This window comes from Python bivittatus, unplaced genomic scaffold (assembly GCF_059951505.1).
Source record: "Python bivittatus isolate LINGU-HERP-01145 unplaced genomic scaffold, Pbiv_v1 ctg000320_np1212, whole genome shotgun sequence".
In the NCBI taxonomy this organism is placed as follows: Eukaryota; Metazoa; Chordata; class Lepidosauria; order Squamata; family Pythonidae; genus Python; species Python bivittatus.
The window spans coordinates 8,600,611-8,621,591 of record NW_028277052.1 but is presented as its reverse complement, the minus strand read 5'-3'; the positions used below and the strand labels follow the sequence as shown (position 1 = coordinate 8,621,591).

At 39.3% G+C, this 20,981-nt stretch overlaps 2 protein-coding genes across 3 annotated transcripts in view; one reads left to right on the top strand and one right to left on the bottom strand.

Annotated features, from left to right (window-relative positions):
• FLI1 (Fli-1 proto-oncogene, ETS transcription factor) overlaps positions 1 to 7,303 on the top strand; it is a 74,451-nt gene extending 67,148 nt beyond the window's left edge. The window contains exons 6-9 of one of the 2 annotated variants that reach the window (XM_088139052.1): positions 2,269 to 2,334; positions 3,190 to 3,252; positions 4,114 to 4,161; positions 4,530 to 7,303. In XM_088139052.1, coding sequence (XP_087995178.1) covers positions 2,269 to 2,334; positions 3,190 to 3,252; positions 4,114 to 4,161; positions 4,530 to 5,059 — 707 coding nt within the window. In that variant the 3' untranslated portion in view covers positions 5,060 to 7,303. The remainder of the gene's footprint in view (positions 1 to 2,268; positions 2,335 to 3,189; positions 3,253 to 4,113; positions 4,162 to 4,529) is intronic. The other variant, XM_088139051.1, reaches the window with a different exon arrangement.
• Positions 7,304 to 19,482: 12,179 nt separating this feature from the next.
• Positions 19,483 to 20,653, bottom strand: KCNJ1 (potassium inwardly rectifying channel subfamily J member 1). The gene has a single exon (XM_007425398.3). The coding sequence runs from the start codon at positions 20,651 to 20,653 to the stop codon at positions 19,535 to 19,537; it is 1,119 nt and encodes a 372-aa protein (XP_007425460.1). The 3' UTR covers positions 19,483 to 19,534.
• Between the last annotated feature and the right edge of the window lie 328 nt (positions 20,654 to 20,981).

The following is a 20,981-nucleotide window of genomic DNA, read 5'->3' as shown; positions in this document are numbered from 1 at the left end:
AATGGTCATATTGCATTCCATAGTTTCCATAGGGAAAACAATGGAATTCACAGCCATGGTGAATTCCAGTGGATTCACTCCCAGATGTGGTAACAGCCAACAGTTTAGATGGTTTTAAAAGGAGCTTCAAGCTGTCAATGGCTACTAACCTGGATGGTTAATTGCTACCTCTGGAATCATAGGCAGCAGACCTTAAATGTCACTAGGGAGGGACAGTGGAAGTGGGCAAGAACATATCTGTCCATGCTTGTGAACATCTTAAATACACCTGGTTGGCCACTGTTTCCCACAAATGCTGGATTAGATGTGTCCTTGCAAAGCTTGAGTGTGTGTATGTATGTGTGTGTATATCTATCTATCTATCTATCTATCTATCTATCTATCTATCTATCTATCTATCTATCATCATCCATCCATCATCCATCCATCCATCATCTATCATCTATTCTTACATTATTACTAATAATATCAGCCAGTGCCTTGATTTCTTTTCTATAATTTTATCCTTCAAATTTTCCACAATTTCCCAGATTTTACAAATGTATCATTTACGTCTTTACAAGAACAACAATACCAATAATCCTCAACTCATTGTAGTAGAGATTTTATGTCTATTCTTTAAATTCCAAGCAAAAGAAACATTTAACAAACAAAAATAAAAAAAACTCAGCATGCGCATTGAGAAAATGAACACATACATTCTCCTTTTTTCTAGGCACCTCATCCAAGATTTCACTCTCTATTTTGTTAACCTTTAATAAAAAAATAAAAAAATCCATGTCGCCATCTAACAAAAACAAAGAGAAGAAAAAACAAGAAGGATTTTTTTTTTCCATGGCCAAATAGAATTCACAAACGCTTATGGGATTTTCTGAAGATTTTCTGTCATTTTCCCAAAGGGCAGACAATAGAATCTTCTGGCTTTAATTCATTTGTGAGATTAAAATTACTTTCTTCCACATCCCCAATGTTTTTGGAGGAGAATTAATTTTAAACAGCATATGCAATGCTGTCTTTAAGCTGTCTGCTTATGGAAAACGTTGGCATCTTTTCTTTAAAAAAGTTTCTTACTGAGCAAACTGTTAGTTCACCCATTTCCTCCTTTGGATCTTATCTTTTGTAACGTAGATAATAAATTCCGGAATAGCTATTGGTTTCAGATGAAGACATTTCAGAGCTGCTGTCTAAAATATAACATTTGTGTTTATTTAATGGGCAAACTCTGTTTGTTTTTTAATGTTCAATTGTTAGGCTAGAGGTACTCAAAAACCATCAGGTCTGCATGTAGGTAAACATATCAGGAGAAGAACCTTGATGGATCAGACCACATGTCAACCTAGACCATTGTTCTGTCCCAAAAGACACCTAAGGATGGTATGGTCGACCCTTCAGGCCTTTAGAAAAGCAGTCAAGATCTGACTCTTTCCCCAGGCCTTTGAGTCAGGTTGAATGGAGTCCCAGTCAGATGAATTGCAATATATTTTAAACTAGTTGCTATTTTATGGTTTTAGTTGATGTTTAAGCGCTGTGTTGTACTTTTTATGTTGCATGTATTGTGGATGGTTTTTCTTGTATGTTGCCCAGAGTCAGAGTTGAATTGGGTGGCTGTACATAATATAAATAAATAAGAAAGAAAGAAAGAAAGAAAGAAAGAAAGAAAGAAAGAAAGAAAGAAAGAAAGAAAGAAAGAAAGAAAGAAAGAAAGAAAGAAAGCCTTCAAGGCAGGTCATGAGGACAATGGCTACCTTGTACTTCTGTTGCTAGCAATAACTGCTGGGACACCTTACGTTTTTGAAAGATCTGTCATCGCACAATCATACTTGGCATTGTCTCCATGATTTTGAAAAGTTTTGTAATAGTTGGGATGTCCATCATCCACTTTGTGGCCTGGTATGGGGTCAGCCACATTGATCGCTTATTTTGAAATGAGCCATGCTCCTGCTTCATCAGCCTATTCATTGTAATCTACTGCCAGTATTTTATATCACACTTGTACTAGATCCCCAGATCCATCATGAATCTTAAAGTTACCTGAGATGTTGGCCACCTCTCATTCTGTATGACAGCCTTCCCCATTTTGATGCCCTCCAACACCAAATCCCAGAATTCCAGCCCCCAATGGTGTTTGAAATAGATTTCTATAAATTTTCGAACAAAAATGTAGCATTTGGCCTGTTGATTATTCTCAATTACTGCTAAGCATCAAATTTTGTGGTCTGCAGTTAACCATCCCCATTCTTGTCTTTTGTTGCTTTTGATTATGATTAGACAACTCCTATGATGCTGTTCGAAGATCAGGATGGGGTAATAATATGAATTCCAGCCACAACAAAAGTGAGTCACTGTGATAATCCCTTTTGCCTTGATAGACTGACAGTTGTTTATCAAAAGAAGTTATGTTTTGAAATTTAAAGTGTTGTGAAGTTGATATCAATGATTGTGTTCTCACAGTATTCCTTACACTGATTTAATCCTCCATACCAGTACTCTTCAATCTCAGCAGCTTTAAGATGGGTGGACTTCAACTTCCAGAATTCCCCAGTCAGCATGGAATTCTGGGAGTTGAACTCCACACATCTTAAAGCTGCCAAGGTTAAGAAATACTGCTCTGTACTAAATCAAATGGCAATACAGGTCCTGATGGAGTTCTTTTCCTTGGCACCTCCATTTTTGTGATGTCTTGTGCCTTGTCTCATGAATAGAAAGGTTCAGTAGGGATTTATAAAGAAAGCTCTGTGGTATCATCTTGTCTTATTGGAAAGAACTGGGGTCTTTTGTTGTAGTATTTCTCTCACCTCTTTCTCTGCATCAGGGGTCAGGGCCATCTCAATGACCTTGAGAATTAGGGGCTATGCTAACAGTATGACATGATGCTTTGAGGGGTTACATTCCACTCTCTAACATTAACACAACACACACACACACTTTTTGCTGCTGCAACTTGGACTTTGAAAAGATTCCAGTTTCATTTTCTAAGCCAATCCAAGGATAATAGGGTGAGTGGACGTATTAGAAAGTAGAGTTGTGGGAAAGAGATAATAGTGAAGTGAACCTCACTAACATCTTCTAGCATGGAGCATAAATATAAATGGTCAGTGAATGAATTTAAAGTGAATGATATTATTTTGGTGTCTACTCTGTACTGTTCCTTCTTTTTCCTAACCTAACACTCCTTTTTTGCTTCTCTAGGCCCTCCTCTAGGAGGGACACAAAATGTAAGCAAAAACGTAGAACAACAGCGGCCCCAGCCAGGTAATAGTGCTGGAATCTACACAATTTTACTGATTTTGGTGAAAACAGAATCACATTACTATCTGACCATTATCTGAATACAGCAGTTAGCAATTGTTTCTAGTGGAGTTCATTTCATTTCATTTTAGCTCAGTTCAAGTTTATTTACAGTCATTTACCAGTGTTTTGCAAAAATCTAAAATGATAAAATAACAAATTCTGGTGGTGGGTACCCAGAAGACCCAAACAGGTCTTTGAGTCTCCTGGAACAGAGCTATAATGTTATATATTTTGTGTGATTTTCTGAATTTTGGAATATCTTTCTCAGTGAATGTTATTAGAGCTGCATGTCAATCCTCTTATAGAGAGAGGGAGACTGAGTGAACAACTAACACCAAAGTTTGGTGTTTGTTTCATTGATTTCATAAACAAAGTCATCTAATGTGGTGTGCCAGTTTGAAAAAGTAATCAGCCCCTTTTGTTCAGTAGCTGGTTGCAGTAGCTTTAGCTGAAAAAACTACAATCAGACCCTTCTTGAAATTGATCATTCTCAGAAAGGGAGCAAATGCTCTTTCATAGATCTATAAGGGTGATCTAATTTGCTGAGTTTGAGAATCAAAACTAACCATTCCACTGTTATAAGCACTATCCCCTAGATCTCAATAAGAGGAGAGATCTAAGAAGCAGATCCCATGTTCCTAGTGTAGGAAAGCTGAGGTTCATTCCCCAGTATCTCCATTCTGGTTGAGGAATAATAGCACAAATGCTGATACAGATAATGGGAGTAATGCCATATTCAGGCTAAAAATGCATTTATGGCTCTTCTGTCTCTGTGCTGTGGGTTCACCAACATCCAATCCTTTTTCTCTTTTCTCAATTTAGATCCATATCAGATCTTAGGACCCACCAGTAGCCGTTTAGCCAATCCAGGTAAGTCCACCTGAATCAAATTTAGTCTGACCCATGAGCTAATTCATCTATCCCACGTTCAGTACAAGGTCAATAAATGTAAAATAATTCCTGCAATGCATATGAAATGATCACATTATCATTTAATAAAAGAAGCAGCAACGTATAAGCTATAGCAATTTCCTAAAAATAAAACAGAAACTGAAAAGTAAGGATTGTTAAAATTCTTTTTAACAGTTTACTTCTTTTGAAGGAGCTGGGGGACCACCACTGAAAAGCTTATATCTCTAACGCTCACCAGTCAGATGGACCTTTTTGACTGACCTGTGAACAGCAAGAAGAGAACATTATAATTTTTTATCTCTCTCTCTTTCTTTCCCCTCTCATAGGGAGTGGACAAATCCAACTGTGGCAGTTCCTGCTTGAATTGCTGTCAGACAGTTCCAATGCTAGCTGCATTACGTGGGAAGGCACCAATGGGGAATTCAAGATGACAGACCCTGACGAGGTGGCCAGGCGCTGGGGAGAACGCAAGAGCAAACCCAACATGAATTATGACAAGCTGAGTCGAGCTCTCCGATATTACTATGACAAGAACATTATGACCAAGGTGCACGGCAAGAGGTATGCTTACAAATTTGACTTTCACGGCATCGCTCAAGCACTTCAGCCCCATCCAACAGAATCATCAATGTACAAATACCCTTCAGATCTCTCCTACATGCCTTCATACCATGCGCACCAGCAGAAAATGAACTTCGTCCCTCCCCACCCTTCCTCTATGCCCGTCACCTCCTCTAGTTTCTTTGGTGCGGCATCGCCATACTGGACTTCCCCTACCGGAAGTATTTATCCAAATCCCAACGTACCACGCCATGCCAATTCTCACATGCCATCACACCTAGGCAGCTACTACTAAATGCTTTTCATCTTTGGTGAGCTTTCTCATTTTGATTGGATGTTTTCTTCCCTTTTTGGAAATCTCTGGACTTTTTGATACAGTTGGGGGGAAAGCGGAAAAACTGGATATTAATATTGTTATTTTTATTATAATTTTTATTGGAATAAACATTTTATTTTTGTAAGTCTGCTTCTTCTGTCTCAGAGGAGCAGATGGATTCTCCAGTGGGCCAGTATCATACTTTTGTTTTGGTTGAAAGCCTTTTCTCATTTATAGGACCAGTTTTACGGTTGCGCAGTGGTTATCACTCAAAATCTTAGACAAAGCATTGCCAAGTCCTAAGCTTTTTTTAAAAAGAGAGATCTAAGTCTTAGAACATGAATGTTTGTTCCAAACGAATGGGAAATCAAGGTGGGTTTTTTTTTTCCAGTTTTGAGATGTGCTGAAGAAAAATTCACATACTTTGAGGACCTGGTTTGCAGACACCAACTGGAATTTTAGCTTTAAGGCCAATGAAGGCTTGGTGGTGGTGGTGGTGTTTTTTTTACTCAACTGGAAAAAAAAAGAGAATGAACTATAAATAAATATGTATATTTTAAAGCAACTAAGGGCATTGAAAGGACTTTACAAGAATGTGCATTGTGTTACATGGTTTTGTTAATAACTCTGGAAGCACAAGGCACCAGGAAAAAAAAAACCAGGAAGTTATAATGCATCGAGGACAGATATTCTTAGGAATGCAAAATGGAGCTAATATAAAATGACAGCAACTCCACAAGCTTCAACAAAGTTTGGGGAATTGCAAATAAACATTACCGATTCACGAACGCTGTGCGTTTGTCAGACCGCTACCCAAGAGGTCGACAGAGTCAGAGGGCAACTTACTGTATAAATTATGCAGAGTTATGTTTTTAACCTATATCTCACAATATTGATGGAAACGAAAACGAGTTGACCTCGGTCACAAATGCAGTTGTGGTTTTTCTACTATCAAATCCATTTTTTTAAAAAAATGTTCTTTTTAATCTGTACATTTGGGTTGCAGCTTTGTATTGGGTTTTTTTGTTTTTGTTTTTGTTTTGCTAAAAAAATAAACTTAAAAAAAGAAATGCATGTAATGTGTCTGTTGGAAAACTAAGCATACCATTTGGAAACAGATCGATGGTTACATCCAGAAACGTGGAATGAACATACATTACAAACCTATACTGGTTTTATATTGGTTAACTGTCACAGGTACCTCCAAAGAAATTTGGTGACTGACTCTTGAGAAGAAGGCTTAGATTTGTATTTTGCACCCTACCAAAGTTCCCCTTGCAAAATTACTGTTTTCAGATTTCCCTGGAAGAGAATAAATGCTTATTTGAACCACTTAAGTCTGTAGTATAGTGATGTTCTCAAGTTACTCTGGGTAATCAAAATATCATCTTGGCTCCCTTTTCAATTAATTTAATTGATATTTGTCATCTCATATTTGGGAATGAATTCAAAAATATGCAAAAGAAGAATGAGGGTTGAGCAATGCAAGGGAACCAATGTTCTCTCTCTGAGCTACCCAAACTGAACAGAATGATCCTCTCCACCTCCTGCTGCTTACATAGATTCTAGGAGTAAAAGCATAAATGTTAACCATGCAAAACAAGTATGCTTGATGAAGATCTTTGGTTCAACTTCTGATCTCACATATTTTTAAAAAATGCCCAGGGAACAGCTACTGGGTAAAATGTCTCTCTGCTTCAGCTACTGGAGACTCAGTGCCAGTGAGAATCCATCCTGGACAATTGTCTGATAACATCTTATGTATCTAATGATGGATAAGCAAGTTTACTATTATGAGCCATTACATGTAGGGCACTGTAGTAAGGGAGAATACAGTGTTTTGAATCCATACATTGCCAATTATGCAGGACAATGGATTGGGCCCAGTGGCTGAAGACAAAGGAGGGCAACCTGTTGATGTTGTCCAGTTGCAGCATGTCCCCCAAGCCCTTCTGGAGTGACCCAAACTTGCAGGATGGTGATAGAGAAGAAGGTGAAGCTAAAATCTCATCCTTCTCGCCACATTCCCACTGTGGGAAGAGGCTTTGAATTTATTCTCTTCCATTGGCCTTTTGATCAAGAGCTATCCCCCGTTGCCTGGCTGACAAGCAAGGAAAATGATGAGCAGGATTTAAGGGCTTTGCAGGTCACCACACTGAGCAGGCAGTCCATGCACAGCCTAAACAACAACCTGCATTAGATGCATTATGGACTCTACAATGCTCTCAGAATCTTAACAATGTAGGGAAGTTTCCTGGAAGACCCGCCAGGATCCATAGATAAATACACAACTGAGAAGGGCGGGGGGAATAAAAACTGTTCAGAGATTTTTGTAATCCAACTGAGATGGGGAAGAAAATTAGCCTTTTCAGCAGTCAAGACTGGGATCTTCAATCTGCTGATACTATTCCACATATAAACATAGTGTATAAAGTCTTTCCAAAAGGGTCAAGTGATACTTTATAATCTGGTTGCTATAATTTTAAATAGAAGAACTGACACACAAACAATAAAAGTTTCATGATGTTAAATACATTATCTTGAATGCTTTCTCGAATGTTTGGTTGCTGATGCAAAATATAGTGCAGACCATTTATAAAGCCATTTTTTTAAAAAAGTTCCCTATAGGGGTATTTTCATGCACCTTTCATATTTATGTGATGATAGATAGATAGATAGATAGATAGATAGATAGATAGATAGATAGATAGATAGATGGATGGATGGATGGATGGATGGATGGATGGATGGATGGATGGATGGATGGATGGATAGATAGATAGATAGATAGATAGATAGATAGATAGATAGATAGATAGATAGATAGATAGATAGATGGATGGATGGATGGATGGATGGATGGATGGATGGATGGATGGATGGATGGATGGATGGATGGATGGATGGATATATAGGTAGGTAGGTAGGTAGGTAGGTAGGTAGGTAGGTAGATGATAGATAGATAGATAGATAGATAGATAGATAGATAGATAGATAGATAGATAGATAGATGGATGGATGGATGGATGGATATGTAGGTAGGTAGGTAGGTAGGTAGGTAGGTAGGTAGGTAGGTAGGTAGGTAGATGATGGATGGATGGATGGATGGATGGATGGATAGATAGATAGATAGATAGATAATACGTAGCAGTAACCTTCAAGGGCTGTTTCCCTTAAACATTTCCTGGTCAGCTGAAGATTAATGTATGCTGAATTATAATGTGAAAACTAATGAAATAAAGGGTTCTTTCCTGATTAAAGTGAAGAAGGTTGGGGGTTTCTTTCATTCATACAGATAAGCCTCAGTGGTTTTTGCCATGTGTAAATGTATAAAGATGTGTACAATGTGTTAGGCTTTGACACCCATGACCTTGGAGGGAAGTTAGATGATTGGGAACGACTAAGAACAGAGGGGACAGAGGGAGGAGAGTAATTCACGATGGGACTTCCTGGTACTCAAGGCTGGGTGGAACCACAACACAGCAGTGAGGGATGGCCCTCTGACTCAGCTTCCCCCTTCTCCCACAGCTACCGTGCAGCAGTTGATCAAATAAATGTGCTCGAAGCAATGCACATTTTTGGAGGCTTCCAGTCACCCTTGTAGAACCCATATGAGACCCTGTGGGATTTGTAGCCTAATCTTTATGTGCTGAGGAATTGTTTTCTACCCCCATCTCAGTTCTGGTGGTGAACCTCCAGAATGTTGTGGGATTTTGAAATCTAAAGGCTGTTCTTCTCTTAACCCTTTTTTGCATAAAGGAGAGGATAGGGAAGGAACTATTCGATCTATATTGTCCCTTTTAACTGCTTTAAACAATTCTGTCAGGCTTGATGCCAATCAAAGGGCAAGTCTACTAGTTGGTAAAACATCTAGGTTGGGCTTTTGTTTCTGCAAGCTTTTCTTCCTATAATCTGGATGCTACTTAATGGCATTCGTAATGCTACCTGAAAAGACACAACCATTCTTCATGTGTCAATTATTGTTTAATGGAAGCATCTTCTGTTATTGGTCCTGGCATCAAATCATTGACAATGTTTTATGTGACTTACTCTCGATTAGTAAGCTGACTTTCAGAAGAAAGATGGGGTGAGTCTAGAGGAAAAGCACTTGTGACTGAAGGCAAAACAATATTCAGGAAAGGACTTACAACTCAAGAGCGTAGACCTGAAAGTCTGAGTTTAATTCACAAAGATCTGAGAGAAATCCAGATTTTAAATCCTAAAGAGTAAAAGGTGGACAAGTCACCTTTTAGAGCCAATAGTCAGGTTTGGGATTTTAAGAACATGTGGAAGCTCTCACAAAAATGCCTGGTTCTCACACAGCTTTAAGCCATAAATGTTAGTTTAAAAACCACAGTGGTTGGTTTCACACATCATACTAAATCAAAACCAAACAGACTTCATTATGAGATAGCACAGGGTATGAATTCACCTATTTCTTCCCACGGGCTGGGTTCACACAGCACATTGAATCATACTGTGATGTCTTTGGTTTGGACTTAACGTACCAGATGAACCCAGCCATTTTAGTTGGCAATCATGGTTGATGGCTCAGCATATTGTATAATTCCAAACAACTAAGGCTTACTCGATTAACCATAGCTTAGTGGGATTTTATTTTTTAATTGAGCCATCCTCTGCCTACAGAACATCCCAGATTAATTCTCCAGCAGGAAGGATCTTCTAAATCAAGGTGGTTGAAGAAACTCAATAATGAATATCTTTAGAGCATACTCAGTTCGTGGATCCCTCTCTATGGCTCTTGGTCCTTGATTTCATCTTGCTGTTTATTCCCTTGCATCTTAGACCTGATTCCATGCCTTCCTCTTCCTATAGAGTCACTGTGTATTTTCAGCAGATCTTCTCTTTGTCCACAATTCTCCCCTCCAGTTGCAGTAGAAGTAGAAGCATTTCCACCTACATTCAGATGGCCTAGGTTACTTGCACATGGAGACAGCACCCCACCTAGAAAGGCACTCTTAACCTGTGTTATTAGCAAAGTTGGAAAATTGGCTTAATTGATTTTTGGCTCAGGACACTATAGTGGAAACTATTCCCAAGTTAGACAGGTTTTTTGGGGGTGGGCCACCATTTCCCCTTTGGAGGGAACTTCTTTCTCACTCTTTCTCCTCTCTCCTGAGTTGCTGATCCTGTAAGTGGAATGATAGCTTGACAGCTTTGTGGCCTCCCCTCAGTAGCCCAAACAAACTGGATTCAACTCAGTAGCCCAAACAAACTGGATTGAAATTGACAAGTGTTTTGACAATTTTCCTCTTCTCTTTAGCAAGAACCAATGGCATGCAAAGACCAAATATGTCTTTTTCTCCCCTTTTCTTTCTCTCTTTTTTGTACACAGTGGGGGTGCCATTTTTGCTACTGCAGTCTGGCTGCATCATAAGGTGAGGGGGAGACTTTTGTACTTTGCTCTCAGCACCTCAGTTGCAAATTGCCTTCAAGTTGCTACTGACTGAGGAGAGGGGGAAAAAAACTTGTGGTGTGAAAATGCTCTCAAACAATCTCTCAGAACGGTCTCATTATCATTTTCTTCCAGACCTCAGCTTTTGGGATCAAGATTTTATTTGTGTTATCAAAATAGTAGCTTATGTCCTTCTTTCTTTAGCAGATAAAAGGAGAACAGTGCTTGATTGGTTCTTTCTGGTTTTGTAGCCCTTCTATGTTTGCAATAGTCAGGCCACCTTTCAGAAACAAAGCAAAGCTTTCTTGAAAACAGCGATGGCTTCTGATGGCCTCTAGGCTGAGTATTCCTCTTGCAGCCACACAGACTATTAGATTGTCTCCTAAAGAAAAGGAAAGCTCCCTCTGGTGGCCAATACATCATGAAAACAAAGGTATTAATATTCTTTCTTTAACCCAAGAGTACCCCCATGTGGTCATTTAAAAACAAATGATTTCTATTTCTTTAAACCTAAGTCTTTAATTCCCTCTATTTAACCCCATTGTGGTCTCTTCCATTTACCTTTTCTATTGTCTCTCCCTTCACAAAATCCAGAAGGAAACAGAACACAGTAGGTGAAGCTGTAGAGGTCAAGAGTTCCCATAAAAGTAAATGTAATAATTGCAGTAAAAAATTAAGCCAAGTGTGTTCTCTTTCTCATAAGACACTTCACATTCCCCATAGCCTCATGTATGAACACGTGTTTTGCATGCATCAAGTCTTCAATTGCAATTCAAAGTCTTCTGGAACTGAGGTTAGGAGAGAACCTTATCTGAAACCTTGAAAGATGGGGAGCAAACAAGATAAATCAGAATATATAAGCCTAACTCAGGGTAAATCAGGAATGGTTTTTATAGAAGTTAAACAATGAAAGGAAAAGTAAGAACAATTGTGACATGGCTGGCCTGAGGCAAATTAATCATTTCTTAACCTGGGTAAAATGGGGGTACTATTTGATTGCTTTTTATGAGTTCTTTGTGAAGTATTGCTTAGAGCTACCAGATCTTTTCTGCAGTCTTCCTGACTTCTGACACTTCCATTAAATCTCAAGAGAAGATTCCTGCAGGAAATCCACACTTTTTCCCCCCAGACTGGGATTTAGGGCCAATCATGGGGCCTTTGAAGTGATGGAAAGAGACATCTCAGCACCCCCCCCCCCTTTTAATAATAAGATCAGCTAAGAAAAAACCCATGGAATGTAAAAGAAAGCCTTTAGTACCCCAAGAAGAAGAAGAAGATCGATATTTTGTTCTTCTCTCTTTCATGGTGGACAGAAGTCTGAGAAATTTGGAAACAGCATTACCTAGAGTTGTCAAAGTAGCAGAATTATGCCTAGGAGCATACAGTAATGTTCACTTGACCCCACCCCCCACCCTCACTTTCCTTTACACACTTTCCTTAGGTCTGATATAGATGTTATTCTTCCTTTTTTATTTTTGTCAATAGCCCAATAAATAGGACTATGTGGGAGAAACCAAAATATTGTAATGATCATTGACATGCTTTTAGTTTTACTTCCTTGAATTAAAAATATTGATTTTCCTCAATCCTTTAAATACCAAACTATAATTGGGATTAATTCCCACTGTGTATGGGGCCCAGTACTACTACCCCCCCCTTCCCAAAGTAAGACTCTAGCCAACAGAAAAAATGAAACGGTTGCTTCCTATTGCAAGGTTGCCTGTTTTAGAAGATTACATTTATTTTTGTCCTCCTAACTGAACTTTTGCTTCATGGCTTTGGATGACAAGCCCAGAAATAGATTTCCTACATGATCTTTTCTAAGTGGATTCTGCATTTCCTTGATAGCTTTTCTTCCCTGACTGAGGACTGATATCTTTCTGCTCAGAAACAGCCTTCACTCTACAGAGAGGAAATTCCATTCATGGTTCTTGAGATGTTGGACTCTTTGGTGAATGCTTATCTTCCTCCATCCTGGTCCACCAAGATCATCTTTGGATTGACAGGCACTTCCTGCTATGGCAATCAACAGGAACTCCATGGAAATATTCTGTGCTTATTCTTAGATCTCAGGTTACCTCTTGGGGTTTTTATCAGCTCAAAACAGTCCTGCATCATTATGAGTCAAGTGACTAAAATAAAACATTGATGAAATGGATACCTAAAGTTCACAGCTTGGCATATGAAGAAGCGTATTTCCAGCCATGATACAACATTTGGGAGCCTTAATTGGATGGACAGGGGAGGGAAGGATCTAGCCCCAGTAATTATGGAAAAAGTTGGGTGTGGCTTCTGGTTCAAAAACCAGAAGAAGACTGGGAAGGTATTCCAATGGCTAAAGGACTTTGTTTCTTGATCTTGACAACAATGGCTGGCTTTGAGATTGGACAAATTAGATATGTCCTTCTTCATGCAGGTAGCAATTCAGTCAATTTTTCAAGTCATCTGCCATTCTTAATCAGGACTGTGGTATGTATTGCCCTTTAACATGGCCCCTGTTAAGACTGGAATTCCACACCTGATGCATGCATTAGAAAACATGTTTCTCATTTACACAAATGGAAGGGTTTCTGCCAGTGTAAATAGGCTTGGCCCCCTACCAGTTAGGCCTGGGGCTAGTGTGGGTGCAAATCCCAACTACCACCCAGACCAGAGTCATGAACTAAGCAAGCTTTGCTTTGTAGAAGACATCCACACAATTGCTATTAGCACAAATGGCTTAAGAGCAAATCAGAGTGCTGGGTACAGTAACTGTGGAGGTTAACAAGAGAGTGTGCATATTGTAATTTAGTTTTTTTTTAATTTATTCATTTCCTAATATATATAATTCCCTTCCTTCTCCATCATTTTTCTTCACCATAATCCTGTGGCTATGCTGAGAATTATTTTCCCACACAGAAAGCAGACAGATTTCTGCTTGGACCAAGCATTTCAGGATTTTTTGTTATAACTGTACTATTCAATAAAAACACAGAAAAAGGTGCAATGGGTACTGCACAAAAGTAAAAATGGAATTGCACTGACTCTCAGGCTAAAAAAAAAACCCATAGGATAAAAGAAAAGGGGAATGGGAGAAAGACAGGAATGCTTGATGTTACCTCAAGGAGAGATCCAGATAAAACAAGGTGGAGCTCAAGAATATAATAGTTACCCAAGAAGTAAGAAAGTTGAAAAAGAAGCAGAAAGGCAGAAAGAACGCTCTCAGGGATTGTAAAACTATGGGGATTAGAGACAGGGTGCAAGAATTAAAGCCAAGTGAAATTTTTCAAAAATTGTGTTACCAGTTAGGAAGCCTTATTGCCTAAGATGAGTAAGATATGTTGATTCAGAAATAATCATCCTTGTTTGGATGCTAGGAAGGAAGGAAGGAAGGAAGGAAGGAAGGAAGGAAGGAAGGAAGGAAGGAAGGAAGGAAGGAAGGAAGGAAGGAAGGAAGGGTTTGCATGCATTTATTCCAGGAGTTACAATGACTTGACAGTGAAAGTACAGTTTGGTCCTGAAGAGGGCATTCTCTGCCAGAAAACTCTCTACTCGATCCTTGCAAGATGAGACGATTTTGTGAATTGGCAAATGGTTCAGGTTCTAAAATGCAAATTTCAGATGAATCCACGTGGAAAACAGGTATGATAGATTCTGCCCCTTTCTATAGTCAGCTGAATTTGTTGGAATTGGTTGGTTGGGTGTCTCCAATTGCAGCTTCCAATGCCTTTATAAACTTTGTAAACTTATATTTATGTAAATATAAATTTATAAATAAATAAAAATAAACTTTATTTTTATTTTATAATAATATTTTATAATATTATATTGTAAAAATATTTTATAAATATTTTAAATATTTATAAAATAAACTTTATAAACTTAGATTTACACTATTGAATGTTTCATGTATCTTTACAATATTTTCAACCAGCTTTTCTAGCTCAATTGTGCTAACGGTTAAACACTGAAACTAACAATAACTATTAATAAATGCACAGAATAGCCTTCCCAGCTTGGTACCCTCCAGATGACTTTTGACTACACAAAGACCTAGCCAAAGTGTCAAGCAGTGTTGACTAGGGATGGTGGGAGTTGAAAACTAACTTATTTAGAAGACGCCAGGTTAGTATAGAGCAATAGAGGAAGATAAGAACAATGTGAAGCTGTATGGAAAAACACCATCTGAAATAGAATCACTGCTCAACGCTGTCTGAATATATAGCCAAGATATTGCAATGCAGTTTTGATGGGACAAATGTGCCACCCTTACCATCAATAGGGGAAAAATAGTGAAAACTGAAGGAATCAAGATGGCCTATGGAAATAACATCAAGAGTCTGGATGAAGAAGATCACTACCAATACCTGGGCATCCTTCAAGCTGACAACATCAAGCACATTGAAGTCAAGAGGAAGGTTAGTAGTGAATACATCAGGGGAATGAAGAAGATCTTAAAGTCCAAGCTCAGTGGAGGAAATACCATCAAGGCAATTAACACCTGGGCAATTCCAGTCATTAGATACACAGCTGGAATAGTGGACTGGACTCAAGCAGAACTAGAAGCCCTGCACAGGCAGACCAGAAAAATAATGACAATGAACCATGTCCTTCATCCACGCAGCAATGTTGACAGACTCTACTTACCAAGGAGCATAGGTGGGCGTGGAATGTTGCAAGTACACCAGACAGTCGAAGAAGAAAAAAGGGCATTGGGAGAATATCTCAAGGACAGTGAAGAAGATGCACTGAAGCTAGTACACCATGAAGATTTACTGAATAACGAAGAGACCAAACTGGCCTATAAGACCAAATGAAGAATAGAAAAGAGATATGGCAAGGCAAAGTATTACATGGTCAGTACACATACACACAGACTAGCAGGCAAAGCAGGTAACAACAAAACCTGGCAATGGCTAAGAGCAGGAAAGTTGAAGAAAGAGACAGAGGGAGGCTAATTCTGGCTACACAAGACCAAGCCTTAAGAACAAATGCATACAAAGCCAGATTTGAGAAGGCAGCAACAGACAGCAAATGCCGCCTCTGCAAAGAAGCTGACGAAACAGTGGACCACCAAGTTAGCTGCTGCAAGAGTGCATAGACTGACTACAAAGTAGCAACAACAGTGCATTGGAAATTCTGCAAGAAATACCATTTGCCTGCAAGCAAGAACTGGTGGGACCACAAAACGGACAAAGTGATAGAAAATGAAATGAAGAAGCCAAAGTGTTCTGAGACTTTAGAATTCAAACAGACAAGCACCTGCCCCAGACTTAACAACTGTTGATAAGAAACACAAAAAAATCTGGACAGGGGACATTCCAATACCTGGAGACAGCAGAATAAAAGAGAAAGAACTGGAGAAAATCACAAAATACAAAGACCCATAAACAGAAGTAGAATGACTCTGGCAAAAGAAAGCAAAGATAGCACCAATAGTTATAGGCGCCTTAGGTGCATTCCCAAAACATCTGGAGCACCACTTGAACACCATCGGCACTGACAAAATCACCATCCTACGATGATACCTTCAACACCATCAGACAACAATATCTGCTTATTTGAGATCCTTGGGAAGGACTTGATAGGTGGACAAAAATGCCAAATCCAGTCTAAACATCTGGCTGATAGTGCAACCAATAATAATAATAAGATATCTGAGTGAGGAAGTAGCAAACCACTACCGTGTAGAAGCCACTCTTGGGAATACTGTTTCATAACTGCTCCAAAAAAAGATGCTGAAAATCAGAAACATCCCTTTTGTTCAGGTTTGACTCTGCGATCTTTTCCCAATACAAATGCAAACATCTGTGTCAATCCCAGGTGTTCATTGTTTCTTAAAATTAAAAGCCATTGTGGAGGATCTAGAAGGCCGCAGCAATTACAATCAAAGAAGCAGCAATTCAGCCACTTCTCCTGAGCGAAAATGCTCTCTTTTTCCTGCAGCATATATCTGTAGGCCCATTAGGTGGATTGGGTGGGGGCACAACACTCAAGGCTCCTCATCCAAACCAGGTAGGAATGCTTAAGTACTCTTACAAAAGAGTAAGCCTTTGGGAATCGCTAAGAGTATGCATGCATAAGGTCCAGAAGAGTCAATGAGGCCCCCACTTGACCGTAGCCAAAACAGGTCTTGCACAGTGGTTGAAGCCAATCACCAGGATTGATTAATATGATTAATATGCATCAAAACTACCCACTGTACACAATCCCTTTTCATATACGCACATGCAGGAACATTGACCAGAAATGTGCCATTTCTCAATCATAGAGATATTCTCTAGGGGTGTGTGGATCAGGTAAAATCTGGATCAACTTGACAGTTCAAGTTGAACGTCCCTATCCATTTGGAAAGAGACATTAGTATGCATGGGCAGAAATTATTTCAATCATACATCTCATTTGATTCTGCACTTTAGTCTGATAGGCTGATTTCTTTCAGAAATCCTATTTGGTTTGCAGATTCACTTGAACTGCCCTTAAACTGTAGCTGGAAACTGCATATTTGCATACCCTTAATATTTTCCATGAGGCATAAGAAATGGAGGAACGTGCCCTCTGTCTGGTTGCTATGCACATTAACCATACAATTCAGTCTTACAAGGTGGTGTTATCAAGTATGAAATATTAACCACTAACCTCGCGTTTGATGGAGATTGCTAAATTGCTGCATACCATCACTCTTGCTGTCTTGGTCTGGGAGTGGAGAAATGATAATTACGTTTATTTGCCCATTACTGCAAAACTTCTCTCTCTCTCTCTCTCTCTCTCTCTCTGTGTGTGTGTGTGTGTGTATAGGAGGCTAAAAGGAAAGAAGACTTTACAATTTTTTTCTTCCTGCATCCTTTATTTATGGGTTTTTCTGGCATTTACTAACCTAATTGGTAAGGTTGCAGCAAATACCCACAGAAGACAAATGAATGCTGCCTTTCCAGTTGTTTTGTACCACGTGGATTAAATACGCAAAGCTAAAGTCAGTAGTAGAGATCAGATTGCAGCATGGGAGTTCTTGCCTTCCTTCCAAGCATTTGCATCCCTGCCCACTTCCCACACTTCTTTGAATACATCTCTCTGTTTTCTGCATCCTAGCAAAATCCCTGAAGGCCAAAGCTATTTGTGTTTGATCAGTCACCTCACTGGAGGAAGGGGAAAAGAGATTTCAGGGCATTATATAAAAGAAGAGAGCCAGTTTGATGTAGTGGTGAAGGCACCAGGCTACAAACTGGGAGACTGTGAATTCTAGCCCTACCTTGACACTTACTTGAAGGGAGGAAGGAGGAGGGGGAGGAGGGGAAGAAGGAGAAGGAGAAGGAGAAGGAGAAGGAGAAGGAGAAGGAGAAGGAGAAGGAGAAGAAGAAGAAGAAGAAGAAGAAGAAGAAGAAGAAGAAGAAGAAGAAGAAGAAGAAGAAGAAGAAGAAGAAGAAGAAGAAGAAGAAGAAGAAGAAGATTTATTAAAATTATTTAAATTAAAATTATTAAAATGCAACCAAGGCATGCGGGAAGGACAGTGAAAAAGTAGGTATGGTCAAGAAAGGAAGAAAGTGGGTGTATTCTTAATCCAGAACCTTTTTTGGGGGGAGGGGCATTAAGTTGATCTCCTCTCACCTGCCTTTCTCTTCTTATTCAGCCTTAAAACCACAAAGTTTAATTTTAACTTACTTACCAAATAAGGAGAGAACATAGGACTTCTCCAAAAACCTGAAGGATAAGCACAAATCCAGAGGGTTTACATCCATGCCATACAGTCCCTCTTGCATCTTAGAGGGGCTACTGTGAATTGGATTCCATCTTATTTACAGAATAAGCATATTTCTTTCAGCTGCATCACTTAAATGTTGAAGGCTTGGTTGAAGGATCTCTAGGGTATGCCTATTCCTTGGAGCAGCCCCCTTGGAGCAGGACCTTATGCAGATCCCAGCAGTATTGCAATTAAGCTTAGTCTGATATCTGCCTTGTGGCCTCCAAAAGGATTATACACTAGAGTTGGCTGTGGAAAGAAAGTTGCTGCCTTTGCTGTGAAAGGATTACATTAATCCTTTCCCAAATTTTCCTTTTTGCGACAGTCATACAGAATTGAAGCTGGTGCTCCCTGAGTGAGGAAGGAAGGAACCCTGGATCCCTTTGCTTGTGCATAGATAAAGAAGAGGCCACTAGAAGAATATATTGCTGAAATACCAAATACATCTCCAGGAGGAATTCGGAAAGATTCCTGCATCAGAGTCAGCCAGTCTTACACTCATCATCACTGTGTCATTTGTCTAAGCTAAAGAGACCCAAATCCTTTAAGCTCACTTTCTCAGAAATGCAAGTAAACTGTATTTTAATCCTAGCTGCCCTTTTCCTGGACTTCTTTGTCCTATTGAACATGGGGCAATTGAAATTCTGTATGCTTGTATCATAAAAATGTAAAGTCTCTCTTGAATCTCTCTTGGTGACTTCAAGGAGGCAGCCATGTAGTTTTATTAATTTGCCATTGCCTTCCTCTCTGGGTTTTTTTTTTTAAATTTTAATTTTTCAATTTCCTAATCTAACCCAGAGCTTTTCTAGTCATCTCTCAGCCAAGAACTAACCAAGTGTAACTCTGCTTTCCATTTTTAAAAATTAGCCAAAGCTGGCTAAGATCCACTGTGACTGCACCCTGAATATAATATTCCACATAAGGAAACACTTACATTTACACAGTAGTACTGTAATGACAATTATTTAATTTTAAATCCACTTGCTATCCAGCCAACAATAAATTTTCCCCTTTCCCCCCATTACTCAGGACATATGATCTTTGCCTGGTAACAAATTTTATAGTCTAAGTCCTTTGGCCTATCAATTTAAGAACACACAAACACACGTGTGTGCTCTGTACCTATCATATAATATAGCTAGCTGCATCTGGGAAATTACTGCTTTGTGGCCTTTTCTGGTTAGATTAAGACTGCTATGGTCTACAAGCAAACAAGTTCATTGTTTTTTCCCCAGCTGGGCACAGAAAATAATTAGGTATTCATGGCACATCCCAGACCTATCAAAAAATAAGCACACATGAATCCCACATGACAATAAAGTTACATTTTTGTGTCACTGGGTTCACTAACTTCTTGAAATACAAAGGCAGGGTTGTCATATCCCATCTTTGCTTTGGCTTTGGCATCCTTCTCATTGTAAAGGCAAAAAGCGCAATGTGGAGTTTCTACTTCCACAGTTTTGCTGAAGTTGTGAAAGTCTACCCTGTATTTCCCTTCTCTGGTCTTAGAAACGATGGGAGCAAAACGATAGCCCCACAGGACCTCTTCAGCAATATAAGATGTCCGGACTTGGCAAGTCGCACTGGTAGATTCTACGGTCCCATCTAGAAACACCACCAGCTCAAAGTCATGTTGAAGGAGGGTATCAGCTGACATGTGAAAGAAGGGACTGTGCTTGTCGATGACATGGTAAATCGTCAAGGGGGAGATGAAAAAGAGGTTTTCATTGCCAGCATCGACCATGAAATTGATGTTGACTTGATCCAAGATTATTGTCTCTCCTTCAGGGGTGATGGTGGTTTTCAAGAGTTTGCCGTAGATATGGCTTCCAATCAGCAGACTTTTCCTGAGGTTGGCCACCCGGATGAGAAGACACAGTTTTCCACCCCGTTTACTAATAACAGCATTCTTGCTAAAGGTGATCGTTTTTGCCCTCTTTTTGGGCCTGGAGATTTTGGCCAAAATAGCCCCACACATGAAAGAGTTTATGATAACTCCTAGGATAGACTGAAAGATGAGAAGGAAAATCGCTGTGGCACACTGTTCCGTAACACACCTGAACCCATAGCCAATAGTGACCTGCGTCTCCAGGGAGAAGAGGAAAGCTGAGGTCAAGCCATTGATATTATCTACACATGGAGTATGATTTATAGAAGGGCTGAACTCTGGCAGATCTTTATGGATATATGCCACTACATACCAAAGAAGGCCAAAAAAGAACCAGCTGCCCAAGAAAGCTGAAATAAAGATGGTCATTTTGTACCTCCACCTGAGGTCCAGGATGGTAGTCCAGATGTCAAGCAAGAAAACAAACCTTGACTGTTCTTCAACATTCCCAAATTCTATGTTACACCTTCCATCTTTTGACACCAGACGTGACCTCCGTCTCTTGCATTCAGCCAAGTGGTGAGTGAAATGTTTCTGGAAGTATTTAAACATTCCCAGCAGTCACTCTGGATTAAAGGAGAAATGGAATAAACATTACAATTTCTTGTAAGCTTTTCTCTTTTCTTAATGAATTTATCCACGTGGAAAAGATTCCAGTCGACTCATAAAAAGTGAGTTGTGGGATAGCCTAAGGAAGCATTCCATCGTGGTACTTAACTCTGGTAGGTAAGAAAAATGGCATACATTCTGCCTCATGACTGTCCTGCAAAGCAGCTAGCAATATATTTTCTCAATTTTCATGCTGAAACCCATAAAAGTTGCAAGAAGCTCTTACAATAGCATAGTTACCACTAGCGAGTTGATAAGTACTTCGTTTGTG